A 20,683-nucleotide genomic window follows, 5' to 3' on the forward strand; every position below is an offset into this window, starting at 1 on the left:
ATCTACATAATTGTTTGTATTTGTATCAGAGACTATTCTTTATTTATTAGGCTGGGGTGTGTGACTTTATTGAGTTTTACTTTTTTTTTACCCTCCCTGAAGCTACAAATATTTTTCCATAAGCATGGAAAAACAGCTTTTAAAAATTAGCTGTTAGGCTTAAGATATTTCAAAGTGAAGAGTTGAAGATGAAATTCTGGAGTTAAAAAAAAAACAGGTTTTTTTTAGACAGAAGTGTTTGCTGCACTAAATGAGGTCAAGGACTGTCAGAAATGTTAAAATCCAAAGATATTTTCCGCTTTTACAGTCTCTGGCGATGATGGATTGTGTAATTTTGGTGATTTTTAAAGAAAACATACCTTTCATACTGCCAGCAGATTGTTGGGCATGTTTTCATTAAAAATCAACAGTAAAATACATGCAAAATATAACCATTCAAAGTTGTATGCCCCTCCCCCAAGCCAAAATAAAATCATAAGTCCCTCCCCAATGCTTTAAAATCTATTTAATATGCCTCCATTTTTTGCACCAACCCTCCTTCTTCATAAATAACGAACAGTCCCTTGTGGAGTATTTTGTAATCGGCCAACTACATAGCTAAACTAGCTAACCGCCGTTGGTGGCTAGTTAACGAGCTAGCTAAAGGTACTTAACAAAACAGAAACTATTTCTAAACCCCTGAGTCTCATCCTATTTCATTACCATATAATGTTAACACAAATAATACTTTATCATCTGATAAATTATTTTTATGCCCATGGTCGTCTAAATTTCTTCAACACTGTACATTTACCTTACTTGTGGAGGTAAAAGTTGTCATCTCAGAGACAGATATCTCCACGGCTAGCTTTAGCAAAAAAATTAAGGAAATGTTTGTGTCTGTGATTTGGGTGAAGTCTCTCATGCCTCATATGTAGGTCACTTTTAGATGGGACTTGTTGTCCTGGACTAGAGCGAGTAAAAAAGAGTAAATAAAGCCTCCATTGGATGCTCCATCCTCTTCACAGGTAACGCTATACCTGCTCAAACCGCCTGTCGTTCCTCCTGCGCACTGCAGGGGGCGCCATAAGACTTTTACTTGAGGTAAACTACTGCGAGAAGAAGAACGCGCAGCGTGGCATGTGCGCATGCGCATCCAGTTGCTGGTACTAAATGGAGGCTGTTTGAAATGTCGTCTGGAAACTGTAACGTTGCTTAACAAGTCAAAAACATGCGATGATTACATCGATTATTTACCGGCTAGTTACATTTACAGAGAGCGGTCACTATGGGTGAGTCAACATGTAACTTTACTGTTTATGAGTATGACAGCTTGCTAACAACCCGCCGCTACTAACTGAATTTGCATCTGCTAGCTTAAATTCTCCAACGTTTAGTCATTTGAAGTCATTCAGTCGAGTATTTTTGCAGATATTTGGAATCAAAATGAATGCTAAGATGACCGATCTATTTCTTAGCCTGACGTTAACGTTACAGGTTAGACAGCCAAACTTCCTGCTCAGAATAACAATTGAAGTCATGATAAAGCTTGTCATTTGTGATGCCCACCGAGTCGGCTTTTAATAGAAACACCTTGCTTAAACTGAGTGTTTATACTTTCTCGTTGACCATTATTGATATTTAGTTATTGGGAGGGACGGAATATTAATATCTATCAATATAACGCTCTATAATTCAAATCACCACACAGTAAAGTCTGCAAAGTGACAATAAAGTTGAATTTCTGCCACTATTATCACTTTTTAAACCCCTTCTTTTCAGATCTTCTTTTAATTGACTGTAAATGCTTTTTAACTAAACATCCACACTATTATATGTTTATTACCAGGTATTATAACTTGGGGATATTCAATACTTGTTATGTTTGTTGTTTTTGTAAGATTTTATTTCTATTTTAACTAGGTTGCATGTTGGTCATCATATCTTACTCATTTTGGTTTGCTTAATGTTTGTGTTAATATTCTTGTTCACGCTCGGCATCATTGAAAATGAGGCTCATCTCTTAAATTAAGATGAGTCTTAAAATAAGGTTTGAATATACATGACAGCTCTACAACAGCTGAACAAAACCAGTTGAACTTTTTTTCTAAAGGCTGCATCAAGGTATGCGTTCTCGGGGTCTGCAGATTATTAGCCTGCCTGATTATTGGGGCAGATATTTGGCATTTTTCCAATTCTTTGTATCTGCATTTTATTTAAATGCTCGCGGATAAAACTAATTAATAAAAAAGTGCAAAGAAACTGTCAGCATGGGGGGGACTTATACTTTGTAAACCTCAGGGAGCTATTTTTATTCATTCATTTTTCTATTTAAGTTTCCACTTTGTAAAATAAAGAAATTTTTAAAAAAGTTGGTGGGAACTTGCTGTTTACGATGTAAAATGTTTCAGTTTTGATGAAACATTCGCTAAAGGCATTTAAACAAAGTTTTGTGTTGGAGTTTGTTATTGTACAAATTCTAGATACTGACTAAAAGATTTTCATTTTTATTGGAAATGCATATTGGTTCCAAATATCGGTTATCGGTCTCGTTAACCACTGATAACTGGTATCAGTTTCGGCCCTGAAAAACCAATATTGGCTGACCCCTGATGTTTACATCCTAAAGTGGCAACCGAGTGTAACTGTGACATAGACCAGACAGGAGGTCTGTTTTTGCTAGTCCAGTAAACATGACATTGATGCCTAAATCCTGTACATCCACTACTATTATAATCATCTACCACCTGATACCTCATGGTATAGTCATATCACCCAACTCAATCCCTGCCACTGTTTCTTTTGTTTGTTTTCTAGACTGTAATGTCGACAGTGCTGAGGAAGTGGAGACTGAAAGATCCTCATCTCCACATGAAATACACTCTCCTGTAATGGACCGTAACCCGTCACCACCCCCGGAGGCAGCCGATGGAGAGGAGGACGGAGATTTGGACGCCATCGGAGATACTGTTTACAGCAAGCACTGGCTTTTCAGCACCTTGACTCGCCTCATCCATGTAGGCTGGCTGTGATTGCGAATGTCAATTTTGAGGCAGGAAGTTTTCAGTCCGCACTGTTACAATCACAAGTGTAACGAGGCTTAGGTGGTGACAAGTACATTTAAATTGCATTTATTTTCTTGACTTATATTCAATATTCCAGTGAGCCAGTATAGAGACCACAGGTGAAGTCAAGTAGAATGGAAACATCTACCAATTAAAGTTTCTGTTCAGCTGATTGGAGCATTTTCACTGTATTTACACTTTGTTCTTCTGTGCTGTCGCTCTTCTACATCCCTGACATTTCTTAATGTTTGTTAAATGGTCATTTCGGTGCAGATGGTCACAGAGCATTCAGAAGAGGACTCTGAGGGTCAGATGCAGCTCCCTGATGATGATGAGGAAGATCTGTGTAGGGTTTGGGATATGGCAATGGATAAGGTAAAGTTCTCTCTCTGTGTCCCACCCTGTTCTGTTGTCTTTACCCTGTTAAAAGAGAATTTGTGTTGTGTTGTTATGTGGTTTTCGTAATGGTAAGGACAACCTTATACAAAACAGAATTTTATCAAAACGTGTTATTTTTGGATGTGCCTTCCGCAGATGATTTCATATTTTGTAGTTTAGTTGCTGATCAATCTTGGCATTACCTACATCAGAGAAACTAGAAAGTAAATGTAATGTCGGCAACAGACTAAGTTCTACATTATGTGAATTTTTTATATTAAACCACAATTTATTAAATATGCTGCTGGTGTCTTTGTGTCTGTCGTTCATATACCATTACCAGTTTACTTAACTAAAACTAGCAGTCGTGCAATAAATCCGAAAAACCTTCTGTGAGTTTATAATGTTCAGTTTCCTTCTTCCAAAATAGCTGAAGTTGAATCAACACTAAAAACATTTTCAGTGAAAACAAAACATCATCACCATCACAGAGGGAGGATTGTTTTGCAGGGCAGTTTTAGCTAGGTTTATGTAATAAACCCCAGCTGAGTGTGTGTTGCAGTGTGAAGTGAAGTGTTATCATGTTTAAATATTTACGAGTGACTGTTTATTTACCAACTGTGTGCAGGATGTGGCCGGTTTTCTGCAGGAGTTCAAAGCTACAGATATCCTCCTCGGTGTGATAGCCAAATCTCGATGTCCCCGTCTCACAGTGAGTGATATCGTCTCCACTTTACACATTCTGCAACAGACTTTAATCCTGTCATGTTTGTTATTTTTGATGCTGTATTTCTGGGCTTTGAGAATTCCCATGACAGGTCATAAATTTTTAGTTCGCTCCTCTAGGAAATCTGTGTGGGAATCCTCGGGAATATTGCTTGTTTTCCTGACACCTGCCTGACTCTCAGCCAGAATGAAGACTTAGGGTGGGTTAATGTTATCACCTGTTATTGTCTTCTAATTGGTGTTTTATTCTTCAGTGATTCATTCTAATGATTGCTACTCCCTGTGTGTCCACAGTGCTGTGCTGTTGCTTCTCCTTGGAGATACAGATCCTCCGACCCTCCTTGAAACAAGCAGGTGACATAATTTCCTGCAGACATGTGAGACTGGAAGACTAAGAGCGAGGTGTTCATCTTTTCTGATGATTGTTTGCAGATTGCTGCTGACCTGTGTCTCTCAAAAAGACGTCTGCTCCCTGTGGCTTCAGAGAATACGGCAGCAGTCGTCTGTGCGCTCCAGCCTCCTTTTTGTCATGTGCAGTTCTACCAACAGTACCGAGCTTTTACTCTTTCCTTTTTAATATGATTGTGACATGTTACTCGTTTTACGTATTTATCTGTTTGACATACCATACCAAGTAGAAAAAATGATACATTGCTGCAGTTGTAGCTCTGGTGTAGTTCCTATTCACACTGGACCTCATTCACAAACAGTGCATACGCTCAAATCTGTGCTAAAACCCTGCGTACCATATTTTAGTATAAATCTGGGATTCATAAATATATTCTTACCGTTTTATTTTGGGGGGGCAATATTGTACTCAGTGAACAAATTTAGAACTGTCTCCGACTATGCGTACGCTCAAATGATGAAGGCCTGGCTGTCTTACAAAATGTAAAAACACACCTAAACTGACGTAAACTAAATGCACAGCATAAATTAAACAAAATGTATAGCATATTAAAACCACACTAATAAAAAATACAGCATTATTGAATAGATAATAATATTTAAAACCTATTTACAAATGCATGAACTTATTTCATCCTCGGGCTTTCATCCTCATCAATTATTGTCATAATTAGAATATTCCACTATAAAAACTCAGTGTCCCAGTCGTAGCTTATGGTGGAGTATATGAGAATGTCTACATTGACGTAAGGCCGTACAGTTTTAGTTTCTATTATTATTGAAACTACCCTCCATCTAATGTCTTACTATAAGGGCTTGTTATTGTGAGATCGCCGTCGCACACACACTTTTTAATGGATTTAATGAACTGCCAAATTACGCAGAGTTGGACAGAAGTACAGCAATTGTAGCAGTTTTTGATCTATTATCTTAGTCATTATCTTGGTCATTATGTGTGTAATTTTGTGTGTTTCTTGGGGTAATTTCTGTCTCTTTGTGGTTCTTTTGCATCTCTTCATTCTCATTTTATCTGTCTTTGAGGTCATTTTGTGTATTTTATTTGGTTGTTAGGTATGTCTTCTTGGTCTTTTTGTGTTCTTTGTAGTCATTTAAAGTCTTGCTGATTGGGAAAATACCCATGCGGACGTGCACATGTGCTACAATGGTTACCAAATGATTTGCATAAATCAAATATGTATGTGGCCTTCTACAGGTCAACTTTAGGATTCTGGAAGGATTTCTCGATCAGCAGCTTTTGAAATTTAGCTAAAATCACATTGCTGCTGTCATAAAAATGTGGCTGGTTTGTTTGCTTTCACACCACAAACAAATCGCCTCAGAGTCCACTTGGATGCGAATCGTGACCCACTTTTTTAGGCTGTCTTGGTGTTTGGTCCACACAGGGATTCACGCCACCCTAAATAAACTGCACTAACCAGACAAACACACCTGTGTTGGTTTGATTGAATGAAACCGGTTAGGTGTGAAGGCACCTTAAGTTAAGTCCCTGTAAGCTATTTATCTTAAAGGTTCCCTGTGGAGCTTCTGACCTCTAGTTGTGCTGAATGTAAACACTGCTGGATTTAAAATACTAATAACTATAAAATCAGCTTTGAAAATGATATTTGATGAGGGAAATGCATTCAACACATTCATTAGACCTGAATGATACACACAGTTCCCTGTTTGGTGAGTTACACAGAATGTAAACATAAAACAGGGCGGGGTGGTTGTTTAAAATAATACCCTGTGTGTGTTACAGCTGACCTGCTTGAGAAAGTTGGAGAGCTGGTCGACAAACTGTTTGACCTTGACGAGGAGCTGATGAAGAGTTGGGTCACAGATCAGCCAAGTGAGGGTGAGGAGGAGGAGGAGGAGGAGGCTGGTGAAAGCCGTCTGGATGTGGCCTCGTGTCTTCTTGAGGCAGCCAAGCAGCTCAGGTGGGAATCTAAAAAGGAAATTGAGGAGAACTTTGTAGAATTTGTTTGCATATTGAGATTAACTTTTAGCAGGAGTAAAAAATGTCTTCCTTATAAAGCCACAACTTCCACAGTGTAGAGATTATAAACTGCACGTCTGAATTATGGACAAAACCGAAAAAAAGGTCTGTTGTTGTGGTAAATTGCCATCAGTCGCTCTTGTTTTAATATTTGTATATCACTTATTGGTTGTTGCACTGATATTATTGATGTTATGTGTAAAAAAGTATTATTTTTTGATCTGATGCAGAAGATTTCAAACTAAATTAATGGTATTTATGTTTGATCATTAGACGACCCTCAACAGTAGTCATTTGCTTTCATTCAACAGTTTTAAATTGTTTTCACAGATCAGAAAGTCCGAATGGCTTAGAGGTTTACTTTCACGCCCTCCAACTCCTCACCACCATAGATGAGGGCATTCAGATTTTCGGTAAGAGCGATCCACACACTTTATATTTAGGTCAGCTGCTGACACATCACAGAAGTACCCATAGTTTTTCCACAAGCCATAAGACTTCTCAATAGCTCCCCAATGCCCCAATCCCCCCTCTGACATAACAAACAGAACTGTTCCCTTTATTATTTATCTGATGTACCTTTTATCATTATTATTATTATTTATTATTTGTCACTATTTATTAGTATCTTTTCAGTATTGATTTATGTATTCAAGAGATGCTGTGCTCTTTTGTTGTTTTATAACAATGACATTAAAGAACTTTTGACTTTTGGTAGTTGTCAAAATTCAACAGAAGACTGAAGTCTGACATTTAATTGTGTCTTCCAGCTGCCCCTGATGGACCCGGCAAAGCAGTGTGGGACTTTGTGTGTGACGTTGTGTGTGAGGACCTCTGCCAGCCAACTGATCTTCCAGTTGTCCTGCAAGAGCAGAAGAGCGTTTTGGTTCAGGCATTTGCCGTGCTGCAGGCTCTCCACAGGTGCCAGAATCAGTGGCATAACAAAAGTCACACAAGTAAGTTGCAAATTTCTTAAAAGACCTTGAAATTAAAATGGACCGAATGTTATTTTTAAAAAGTCTATTTGAGCATTAATTATGTGCAAGTGAGGCCCTCGGAAAAGAAAAAAAATGTGCTTAATAGTATTTAAATTGAATTTCATTTTGTATTGTCTGTATATACGCTTATGTATGAACCCTAAATGTTTATAATATTTAATGTTAAAAACAGAAAATTATGTTACTATGCTGTGCTCTATAATGTACTCCATTTTAATTCCAATAGCAATTTGAATAAAAAAAAATAGATGTAATTTAGGATATATTGGTAATTTTATAAGCTGATCACATGATTAGCGCTCTGGCTAATTAAGGCTTTATTTTTAATGATTGCAACATACAGAAAAAAAACATATAATGATAATTCCAGCTGAGACTCAGTAATGAGGATAGACTCCCCATTTAAAAATGACTATGCCTGCTAATTTGATGTGTTTCACACAAATACATTTGTCTTTTGCCTGCAGGTCTTCCCCTGATTGGAACCATTTTGCGGGTGCTTCAGTACCACACTGAGGGCAAAGACGACAGCAAAGAAGACACAAAAGATGAACAGCTCCAGACGCTAGCAGAGATCTCAGCTGAGTTTCTAGCCGACATCTGCATTCAGATTCCCAAGGTAACGCAACCCAAGGAACGCTCTGTTTGACGAGATTCTAAAACGCAAAAAAAGGTATCCCAGTTTTTCCTTTTCTCTTTGAAAGGCCGCTAATGTGTGTTTTTATTCTGTTTTGTTTTTTGTTCGTTTGTTTTTTGCTCTTCGTAGGACACTGTCGCAGATTTGGTGAAAAAAGGTTACCTTACAGAGAAGACGTGTCTCACAGCTGCAAGCAGTTTAGTTCCCAACTTTAAGGCTTCAGTAAGTGCTTTCTCCAAAATGGCTCGAGTATTACCAGATACAGCATGTATTATGTTAATGTGTGGAGCAATGAAAATCATCCTTTCTGTTTTTAACTATAAAAATGAAAATGAATTGCAAAATCTTAACAGTTCCCACATAGCTGCTACTACTCTGATAAATAAAGTGTTATTTATCAGTTATGCATGGTCATTAAATGCTTTTATTGTTGAAATGATTATTTAAAAAATGTAAATTGACAGGTAATGGTATGTTAACAACTAATTTAACTTTAAATTTAAGTTTTTAAAGTATAACAGACTCGATGACAAATGGATTTATTGATTCAAGTTAATTACCTTCTTAAATCTTTTCTCTAATAGCCAAATCCTGTGCAAACAGCTGCCTGTTGTGCCATTGTTTCATGACAGGATTGAGGCTTTATATTTTCGAGCTTGTGTCAGGTTAAGACGTGTGATGGACTGCTGCTCACACAGCAGCTCCAGTGGAAAGTAAACATGATGTTTCCACCCCGCCCTTCTTTCTCTTGTGCAGTTTCAGCACCTGCAGTCCATGCTGTCAGAGACTGATCCCCAAATGGCAGACATGGTGAGGAAACAGTTTCCTGTCTGAGGCGCCCAGCAGATCAGTGTTCAGCACTCACCCACACTCTCACCGCTGCTTTTTATAGCAGCCCGTATGTCCCCTCCAGAGATCCTGCCTCAAGTCGAGCTATTTGGATTTCCATCGGAAAGACCCAACCAGGATGTCACACCATCACGAGGGACAAAGACTTTCATTTTTTCTTATTTTTTCATATTTTTAAACACACTTTGTGAAATTTGATTGTGTTTCTGTTGTATGTTTTTTTTATTGGTCTGTGAATGATATTTTTGTATTAAAATTGAGTCTTTTAATAAAAATACTTCTCTGTTTGTGCTTAAAAGCTTTTACTAAATCATCATCTAGGCAATCGGCAAGTAATTCCTTCACTGACAAAAAGTATTTTTGGTATTTAAGGGGTTTTTTTGGGTTTTTTTTTTTTTAAAAAAAGATGGTTTGTACAAAGCAGCTAGAGAAACATTTTACACTATTTTTAGACAAATAAAGATAAGTTAAAGTGGGACAAATGACCCAGGACTTCCATGACTTTGAGTAAGGGAGTTGGAGGTCCAGGAATTTTTGAGCGTAAAAGACTTAATTTCCTGCATTCTAGTGAATTCTGCATTCATTTATGGTTGAAACTTTTTCACTTTTATAAAACAGAAGTCTTAAGCTTGTTTAATGTTTTTATTTGTGAGGGTGACATTTGCACATGACAGTAAATATCGAGGGGCTGAAGTATAATGATGTCTATGTAATATATTGTATAATGTATACCTTTGGCTTCTGACAAAAAGCATTTCAAGTTTGAGAGATACATAACTAATTACACATACTAAACAGCTTGTTGTTTTTTACAACATTTTAGACACACACTTTACAAAAACTATAACTTTGATGGTGATATAGCCTACATAACACACATAGTGCATTCTCATTGACTTATTTTTAACACATTTGAAAATAAAAACAGAGAGGCAGTGTTTGACAGTGATTGTACCTACTGAAGGGTACAGCAACACCACTTGCACAAAGCACATGCAGAACTGTAGTATTAGAGCCTGTCATGATAATACAAAGTAATAATATGATAATGGCAATGTGTCCTGCTTAAGGAAAATCCAATTTTTCACCCAAAATTAGCAAAGCTGTTTGCAGGTTAATGCTTTAAGCAAGGCAAGGCAAAGCAGCTTCAGCATCTGTATAGCCCATGTAATACAACAGGATAATTTAAAGTGCTTTACAGAGCAATAAAAAAACATTAAAGGGCAGAGAAAAGAACTTAAATGTAAAATTAGTAACTAAATGATTATTAAAATTTAATTTAAAAATAACAAATGTGCAGACAAGAAGAGCAAAGATACAAATGTTAATTAAAATGATTGAAAATCACATTTAAAAATTCATTTGCAGTCATTATCGGTTGGGGGGCAGTGTAAAAAAAAGTCAGGTTTTTAGCTTGGACTTAAAAGGCGGTCAGAGTCGGGGCTTTTCTAACATTATTTGGGAAGCTATTCCAGGTTTGTGCTGCATAATGACAAAGCATTGAATCCACCCATCACAATATGTAATATTTGTTTCTGTTCTTTTAAAGGATGAAAATATACATTTCAATATAGGATGAAACAGTACTGACTGTGTATTGAGTCATCCTTCCAAGCATATGAGTAATGGTACTTATGCTGATGACAACATCAAGTGTTTACCAAAGCATGACAGTCACATGGTAACGACAATGAAATTAGATGAAAGGCTCGGGCCTGGCAACAATGATCTCATTTGGTTTCCAAATGCAGCATTTCACCCACTCATGGAGAAGAGCAGGACAACCTGCGCATTTCCAGCAAGCTTATGAAGGCTCTGTGAATATAGCAGCTTTTTAATTAAAGCTTGGATTGATATGTAGAACACTCTTTCTTATGGAAATCCCGAAATGGTCAGAGCTCATTAGAGACAGAGATCAACCTATGGGAGAAAAAACTCCCTGCCTTTAATCCTGCAATCTCTCGACACGATCTGAACTTTGACTAGACTTGTGATGCACATAGGTGGCCGGTGCCTTGATCTGCGAGTCATGTCCTGTTAGTACTGTAAAGGGCTAGAATGATGTGGATTCAATCATGCTTGGCCTTTCAAGATTGCTTGTGGCCGGTGACTTGCACTTTGCTGGGTGTTCTGTCTCCAGGCCTTGCTCACGGGCATGTCATGTCACAGAGATCACTGTGAAGCCCAGATGTTTCCTGCTGGCCTGCCAAACTTCATTGTCAGTCTGCCAGTCTTCACTGCAGCTTGATATGATCTGACTCCATGCGCACAACACAGCAGACCGTTCCTCGTGTTGCCGGTGCATTATATGCATCAGTGGCGCTGAGGCACGTCAGGCCTGTCTGATGCTGATGCTGCATGTCAGTTATTTCTTTTTCCTGTTTACTTCTGCCCACGCTGTTCTTTTAAATAACCTGACATTTTGCCTCATAGTGACATGTGTTCTATTATTGTCTCCCAATTGTGTGAAAATCAGTCAAAATCTCGTACAAGCCCTAATGTAACCTGGAAAGAGTATAGCACTAATTTTCACATGACACACCCATCATGTATATTTTGATTTTGAACATGAGGAGAAACACACATACACACACACACACACACACACACACACACACACACACAAACAAACAAAAGGCTTTAACCTCAACAAAAAGGAAGTGAAAGGGATTGAATTGACAGTCTGTCATTCAACATAAACAGGAACTTGTCTTGAGGACATTACATGTTTTTCTAAGAAGTTTTCTTGCGTCATGCCACAAGATACGATTGACCTATGCAGGATGATAAAAATAACAACTTCATGTATGAATTTGTCGAGGCTCATCTAAATTAAGCCCTCTTGAGTGTAAAACGGCCCTGACACTGATGTAATACCCGTCGTGTTGCTGGGCGAGCAGGATGTCTAATGAGGGAAGAAGAATGCGTGTGCAGCGCCACATTCCCCCTCCTTTGATTCCAAGGCCTGACCTATCTGAAAACCACCTGGCCAAAGCGTGCTCATAAAGATACATGATGCTATTGGGTGCAATCAAAGCCCCCCTCAGCTCATTTCCTGAGTCCCCCTGGCTTTCTATCTCTTGTCAACAGAATCACAATGAAACTTTCCCCTCTGTGATCCCTGGGTATCAAAGACACTGACGTTTCCTGCTCACAAAAACTGATGCGGTGACGTCGGTGTTTGCACTTGCCTTAGCTTCCTGTCCTGCTTCTTCAACCACCTTATCTGTGAGGACATAGTAATGATAAACTACACAGCATGAGTGCTTTACAGAGTACAATCTTTGTCTATAGCAACATTGTCACCAACACAATGTTGTTTATGCAATGGCAGAAAGGTTCTTTATCACAAAATCATCTTTTATTATGGTGCATATATATATATATATACAAACACACACACACACACACACACACACACAACACACACACACACACACACACACACATATATATATATATATATATATATATATATATATATATATATATATATATATATTGAATTGTGTCCTTTGGATAGTAAGAGGTACTATAATAAGTAAAAATGAATAATAAATAAATAAATTATGAAAATACAAAAATAATATCAAAATAATGAATAAAAATGTATTTGCCAATTTTATTTGATAGTTAGAAGTAGACATAAACTGGACATCAACCAACTAAATGTACTTTACATATATATATATTATATATATTTATATATATTTATGTACATCTTATATATGAAAGTGTTAAATTGCTCCCTTTAGTCAAAAAAAGAATCTGTAGGCAAAACACTGATAAAAATAAAATATTAAATTATAGAAACAATTATATCGCAAAATTAATTGAATGCATGTGTTTTCTGTGTAAAAATGCCTTTGTGTTTTTAAATTGTTTTGAATTGCCTCTATTAGGACAATCATGTTGTATTAGGAGAGAAACCTACTCTTACCTCTTAAATTATGGCCTAACCTAATTTATTATTAAAACTTATTTAAAATTCTTTTCTATATAAACTGCACCAGACCCTCAGTGCACCTTTTTTTTTTATCTCTATCCTTTTACTTTTTCTTTTTTTGCCCTCCATATATCGTTCCTGTTTGAGTGTGGCAGGTGTTTATGGGCGCAGCTCTATCCTGTCCTGTCCTTGTGTGCTGCTGACGCCTGTCACCAAGTGGCATATGCTGCTGTTTGTTCTGCAATGAAAAGAATTGAAGCTAATTAAAGAGACACTGTGCTGCCACAGGAAGTGCACGTAAGCAGACCATTCACTGCTCTGATTAGTTAGTTGTGCAAACAAGGCTCGGGATCAGGTGAAAGACTGCAACTCTATTGATGAAGTGCTTTCAGAAGACCTTGAATAGTCTGGAAATTCAAATAACACCAGTGTGGAGTGGAAAGGAAGACCAAACACCCCAACTGATCTGATCCACTGAACCTTTGCAGATATTTTTCTTGAGTTAAAATAAAAATAAGTTTAAAAAACTGAATCAAATATAGATCCCACTACATAGATGTTACATGGACGTCAGTTGTTCTTGTTACAGGTGCTCTATACAATACAATTATAGATGAATTTGTCCATTAATGTCACATGGGGGTGTCACCTTACAACTGTATTGATAATAAAAGTGATATTTAAAAATTACATATTATGCTTTCATGCTAATAATACACTTCGAATAAATACATGTAAGTAATCCAGCACCTCTTTAATAATTTTCACGTCTTTCCATTCTCTCTGTCTTCCTCCCCCAAATGCCATCTTAATGACTTATATGTATGATTCATATGTATATAAATCTATTTCAGTTTTGGGAGTCAAATTATGGAAGGGACTCAGTGATGAGTTGAAACTGTGTTACTTTCTGTTGAGTTTTAAAAAAGCTTAAAAATGTAAAATGATCACCAATTATAGTGTAAAATGATTATAATGTAACACCATTCAGGACTGACTGTAGAGTGAAATAATAGAGCAACAGTTGAGAGTGTTGTTGTTTATTCATTTATTTTGTTTCTTTGGTGGTGCTGTTATTCTAGGTTATCCTTTGGTTGATTTAGGATGGACAAAAATAAACCTTGGGCTTCAGCCTATTCCTTTTTCGGTTACTAATTGAAAAAAAAAAAAGTGGTAAATAATCTGTTTTACATGATACATGTAACCAAAATAAAATTAGTCATTAATACATTGTGGTTACAGCCTCTCTTTCCACCACCCTACACTCATATTTTGAGCAAACTTGATTTGCAAAAAAAAAAAAAAAAAAAAAAAAAACAAATGCACAAAAAACAAATGTAAACATGGATTTGACTGACAGTCTTTTAGTTGTTTTTTTTTTCAATAGATATGGTGATAATATTTTGGCCATGATAATATGGAAAAATTAGGTTTGATATAGGTTTGATGCTGAAAAAAGTAAATTTTCCCAATTTTTGGTTTAGATATTTCAGTAGGTGAGATTGAAATGTTTATGGTTTTAATGTGATATTAGTTCAGTTTTGGTTTATTTGAATTTCAGTGTTTATTTATTTATGCTTTAATGTTATATTAGTTTAGTTTTGGCTAATCTGAATGTTTGCATGTGAACAGCCAACTTAGTATCTGTGCATGATCCATTTTTTAATGAATTACTTTGTTTTTTAAAACATGCTTTTTAATTGTTAGCTTTTCAGTTCTGATTTCTTTGTTAATCTTTTCATCAGTGTTATAGCCAACCTCTGTGGCTTGTTTCCTGTGCTATTTTAGGAATTAGTTTTGGATGCAAAACCTCCACATTAATAAAATAAAATTGACATTACCCAGTTGAGAATATTAGTACACCAATGTCATTCATTACTTTAGCCCTGGATTTAATGGTGTGACTGCAAACAGACACCACAAGTATTATTACAACTGTTATTGTAGTATTCTTGTATTATTTATCTTCCAAATGCCCAGCGAGATGCAATGCAGTTTTAATAGATTGTAATGCCCCTGTTGGGCAGTTTGCCAGTACCAAGGGGTGAGATTAGCCAGAGAGATCTCTTGCAGCTTGATGCTCAGACATTGTGAGTAAATCCCTCTGATTGAAGTGAACAGAACTGGGACAGACTAGCAGACATGGCAAAGTACTCACGCACTCAGACATGTCTGACACGCAGCATCTAAAAACCTACAGAGAGAGATCCGAAATAAGAGCATGTGCAATGTTATACTATGAATTAATAATAGCAGTTTATTCCTGTGAGCATTGAAGACAGTTTGGCAGCCTTTCCATGGCTGGTTATCCTCAGTAGCAGGTTTCAGTAATGAGACGTGTGAATGTGTTGAGTAGTCTTGTTATCTGACCACAATGGAGCATGAAGAGCCCTATTAGGAGTGGCAAGACATCAATACAGTGGGTGACGGAGTTCACCTAAAACCAGGGAAAAATTTGTTTAAAGTTTACAAAATAAGTGCATGTATTTAGATGAATATGCAAAGGTCCTTAAAGAATATATTTATCTTGCATTAGAGCTGGGCAATAAGTCAATATTACATCTATACTGTGATACAAGATTAGATGTCATCTTAAATTTGGATATTCTAATGGGTGTATGAGGCTTAAGGCTTATTTATGCTCAATGTTAGATACAGACATAGATATGGCATTCTGTCCACACACTATGTTCATTTTGTCCATATTTCTGCACTTTTTCTGAGAGCTTAAGGATACAGATGAATTTGAGCATGTGCCATCTGAAATATATGGCTGCACAAGACTTTAAAAACAGTTTAAAAAACAAAAAAACTCAATGAATCCATTATATATTGAAAAAAAATTCTTCATCCACATGTTGCAATATATTTAAGGGCCTCACAGACCCCTGCCATCACAACACTGCCTCTGTTAAAAGGTCATTATTATGACCTCCCCCACCATCACCTCTATTGTTGTATGAAACCTTTGACTCTGCCCTCTACTGGCTGTATGTGTCGAAATAAAGGACACGTGGAAGTATGAGGGCAGTGACGTGTTAAATGAATCTATTTTTGCACGTAAAGGGAGTATTAATGAGCCCGTAGTCATTATATCCACAAGGCTCAGGCATACCTTCCCCATTGAATGTCTGTGGACTGCTGTGCTCACGCAGATGCACACGCAGTGTTATTTACAGTACAATTAAAGGTCTGTGTCAGCCCTCAGCAGTAAAGATGAACGCTGGGAGGTGAGCTAACTGTCCTCTTACTGCCAACTGTGAGTCTAAGTGTAACTAGATGATGCTACTCGATGTAGAGTGAATGTCTGTTGAATATCCAACTTAAAACGTACTTTAATGTGTTGAGGCGGCTGCAGCTGGCTTGACAGCAGTCTTTTGGACGGAAGAGACTGGAGAATGCACAGTCAGTGTGCTTGCTATGTCTACAGTCCACGCAGTCACAAAAAGTCCATTACATGCGGATGTCCGTTTAGGGTCAAAGCGAACCACTGCTGACATGGGTGGATGACAACATTTAAATCACACTGACCAAAGTGGACAAATGCACACATAATGCCATGAACTGGCCTTCATTGATGATAATTTATTAAAAAATCTTATTGTGAAAATATTTTGTGAAGCACCAATAGCCAACCTGCCCTGCGATAGTCTGGCGACCTGTCTAAGGTTTACCCCGCCTCTCGCCCAATGACAGCTGGAATAGGCTCCATCCCCCCTGTGACCCTTACGAGGACAAGCCGTTAGGAGTAATGAATAAATGAATAAATGAACGGCCAACCTTATAATATTATTGCAATATTGATATCAAGGTCAACAGTACCATGATATTTGATTTTCTCCAGCCCTACTCTGAATCCTCTTAATTTGCATTTTTATAAAGTACGTTTTCCACAATTTATAGAAAACAATAGAGTGCTCCAGGGATGACATTTTTCTGTAAGCCAATGCGGAAGTTACCTTGTTCCCTTGTCAAAAAACCCATGGGATTTTTCCTCGGGATTTTGGTTTACTGTAGAAAAAAAGCTTTGTGGCAAACAAACATTTATCATTCTTACACGTTTTGTTCAGCAAGATAATTTGCACAAACACTAACATCAAGATGTTTGAAGTGTAAATACAACTGCCAGAAGTAAAAAGTTAAGGTTAGGCCTTAACAAACTACACCACGGTCATCTGATTTAATGCTGCCACCACTATGAGGCTGTAAAACAGTGTTCGGCACAGCTCGGCTTGATGACGTTCTGTCGTTTCAAGTTGTCACTTGTTAACAAAAACACATTAAAATTTCAAAGTTCACAAGTGGGGTATTTACTGACATATTGTATGTCGTAGAAAAAAACATGAAAGTCTCTTGTACCAACCATAGACTTTATTTCAGGCCTCTAACCAAAAACGCATAAAAAAAACCCCACTGACTTTGAGAAGAGGGAACCAGAGGTGCTGAAATGCTAACTGATTTTCAGGTTTTAGGACTCATTACAGGGGTGCTCTACGTGGAAGAATATTTTTGCAATAGTTCAGATGGAGTACAGGTGTTGGAAATGAACTACATCCTCCCCTTGGAAAATGTTAATCAATGGCTGATTCAGTCACACTCTCCCAACTCTGTTCCTCATTATCTGGATAACACTCTCCACATCAGGTAAATGGGTCACCAGGAAAGCGAACCACAATAGATCATCTTATTCATGTTGCATTCATGTCATGTTCCATCCTCAAGGTACTCGATGGCTTAAAGCATCTCAAAGCACGTGTATCAATTACCCTCTGAATGGCAGAGCAGAGATGGAACAAGCTACATCACATTATCAATAAGAATCGCTAATATTTAAACATGCCTTATTATGATAAGAGGATAATATTAGAGATAGTGTGTTGTAGAAAATCTAAAATGCATGATTTGTAAACTGTGAGCCTCTGACATTACATAAAGCAGATCTGATCCAGGAGCTGTCAAGACACAAGGAGATCAAAGACCTGGCCGGAGCATGTGCAGCTTAAAACAGGTTGTCTGTGAAAATGTCTAAATAGATTTGGACGTGCTTGATGAAAGGCACCATTAATTACTGAATCATGAACAATATCAGGGCCATAGCATTCAGTAGGCTTTGTTCTTTCCACTGTCTTTTCTTTCCTCTGGTAACTAAGCAGACAGCAATACTTTGTATTATTTGCTTTAGGCAGCAGGAGCCCACTTGACGTTCACTGACGTATTCTGGTGTGAATGGATTGCCGCAAATAAAGAGTAAAAGAAGTCTTTTTTCTTTCCCTGCATTTTGGATTGCCATGTTGACTCTCTACAGTCAGAGCACAGTGTGGATTAGCTGCTTTACATTTTATAACACTGTGTCAGAATCAAGGCTCACCGCCATGAAAATATGACAAAGAGAATGGGAGGTTTGGACTACAGTTGATGCTGTCCAGTTAGCAGGTAGCACCACTAGCTGGGACAATAAATAAAGATGTCATACTACTCTGACTCATGCGTCAGCTCAGTCACCTTAATCAAATTTTGTTTATTAAAATGTTCTTTTATTACCACAATAGTTAATGACAGTACTGTTTTATACAATTTTAAGTTTCTTTTTATTGATATATTTTTAATACTACTGTGTTCTTGCCTATCCTCAGTTTCTGCTTTGTTATAATTTGCACTAAATGAATAAGGTATTATTATTATTATTTATTGATATTTTGTAGTCGCTACAATTTCAGAAAAGTAAGAAACTACTAGCACAGTTTCTCAGATCTGAGAAAGTCCTGAAAGTCCTCACATTTGAAAATGAGAATATTTTACCTGAGTTTAAATGACTAATCAACCAAAAGAGTTGCCAAGTGAATTAATTTCTATCAACTAATCAACTGACTTTTTCAACCCTAATATTTACTATGATGCCAATAAAAACCAAAGAGTGGCTAACTGCAAAGTAAGGAAAATATGCAATTTATCATAGATTGCGATAAAAATCACTCAATCAATTTGTTGATAGTGGTGAAAGAGACTGCTGGACAAACAGCACTAAAAAAAAAACTCAGTGAAAACAGGTTACATACATATCAACCTCAAAACACACAAAAGATCTTAATCAGGCATCAGCACATTTCATACTGAAATATATGATGCCATTTCAAACAGCCGAGAGCCTGTTTGATTGTTTTTAATGAGAGTCCTAACTGGGATAAAATGGAATAAAAAAGGTGTTTCTTAACCTAAGTGTGAGACAAAGTAATTCCAGGATGTTTTAGTAGCATTTAAAGAGTTTTGGGCATATTTTGATGGTTATTGAGATAATATTGTGATTTGCAATTATTTTGGCCATGATAATCATGACATTACATTGTCATATATTCCTATGTCTACTTTAGAGTTGTGTTGTTACAATGTGGGAATTTATAATTTAGACACAATACTAAAACAGTACTAGAAGAGAATATATTCAGTACTATTTTTGATACTTTGGGAAAATGTGACATTGAGGGCATACATTTTTTTCATATAGCTTTCTTCTCGTAGGTCTCTAATTATTGTGCTTTCATTTTTGTTTTCATTTTATACTTGTTTTGGCAATGTAAACATTTGTTTCCCAAGGCAATAAAGCCACTTTGAATTGAACTGAATTAAACTAAGTGGACAGAGAGCAAGAGAGAGAGAGAGGAGAGGCAGGGCTGTGGGCTCCACTGCAGTGGTGTGTATGTGTGTCAACTCACTGTTGAAGAGAGGAGGGACAAAGTAGTATAAATAGTATTGATACAGGAGAAGATGTATATTAAAATAACTTCAAATATTCAAAATCATTATGTATCGATAAATTGATATTTTTTGACAACACTACTGCAGAGTGTTTCTATAAGCCAGGCCTGTGTTTTTATGAAAAAACCATGTGAAAACATAACATATGTTTACTGTTGTTATTTCTTGATGTGGCTAACACTAACTCAAAGCAGAGGTAAAATGGAGAAACACAGTATTTCAGGTTACCTTTTACAAATATTCATTGTTGATTTGCTGTGTTTTGTAGTTCGGCTTTATTGTGTTTGAACACTGAAGCAGAACTGTTTGCCCTTTGTAGGTGCAGGTGATAAAGAGCTTAAACCAACAGTCAGGTAAACATGTTCACTCATGCTCTGGTGATGTTAAAGGGGGATTTAACTTTATGAGCAATGCATACTGGTATATGTACTGGAGAGGTCTTTTTGTACAGAAGAAGACTGACTCCTCTGTTAGTATGAACTGATGTGTTTTGACGGCGATTGAGCTATAGAGTCTGTTCTTCCACCTGAAAAGACTGGATGCCCATATCATACAATGCTTTATATTCTAAAAAAAATGCATAATGAAAGCTCTGCCTTGCTTCAGCTCTGTCTAACATCTGAGAACAGATCTGGATTCAGTTTCCAAGAGGAGGAAGTCCCCCTCACTGACTCCTTTGTTGTGTAAAGCATCTGTCACGGGTGCCACAGGCCAGGACCACCTGAGACAAGCAGCATGTGCATCAGCCACATGTATCATGGAATAAGAGCTGCCACCTTACCTGTCCTAGTGGTGAGGTGACTGCAGCTTGTAGAGAGAATAGGGGTGTTATCTGTTTAAAGTAATGAGGCCTATTTTACAGCTGCCTCTTCTTGATTGGGCTTGCAGAGGCCTCCAAGGCTCTTTGCACTGATTGCCTTGATCTTATTAAAAGGCTCACGGTGT

General features: G+C 37.2%; 1 protein-coding gene across 1 annotated transcript; it reads left to right on the forward strand.

Annotated features, from left to right (window-relative positions):
- Positions 1 to 1,148: 1,148 nt before the first annotated feature.
- saal1 (serum amyloid A-like 1) lies at positions 1,149 to 9,199 on the forward strand. The gene is made up of 13 exons (XM_042496134.1): positions 1,149 to 1,271; positions 2,797 to 2,996; positions 3,318 to 3,419; positions 4,051 to 4,134; positions 4,269 to 4,348; positions 4,443 to 4,502; positions 4,581 to 4,696; positions 6,319 to 6,496; positions 6,886 to 6,968; positions 7,326 to 7,511; positions 8,021 to 8,172; positions 8,320 to 8,412; positions 8,947 to 9,199. Exons 1-13 carry the CDS (start codon positions 1,268 to 1,270, stop codon positions 9,022 to 9,024), a joined length of 1,416 nt encoding a protein of 471 aa, XP_042352068.1. The 5' UTR covers positions 1,149 to 1,267; the 3' UTR covers positions 9,025 to 9,199.
- The last annotated feature ends 11,484 nt before the right edge of the window (positions 9,200 to 20,683 follow it).

The sequence above is a fragment of the Plectropomus leopardus genome, chromosome 11 (assembly GCF_008729295.1).
Source record: "Plectropomus leopardus isolate mb chromosome 11, YSFRI_Pleo_2.0, whole genome shotgun sequence".
Lineage (NCBI taxonomy): Eukaryota > Metazoa > Chordata > Actinopteri > Perciformes > Serranidae > Plectropomus > Plectropomus leopardus.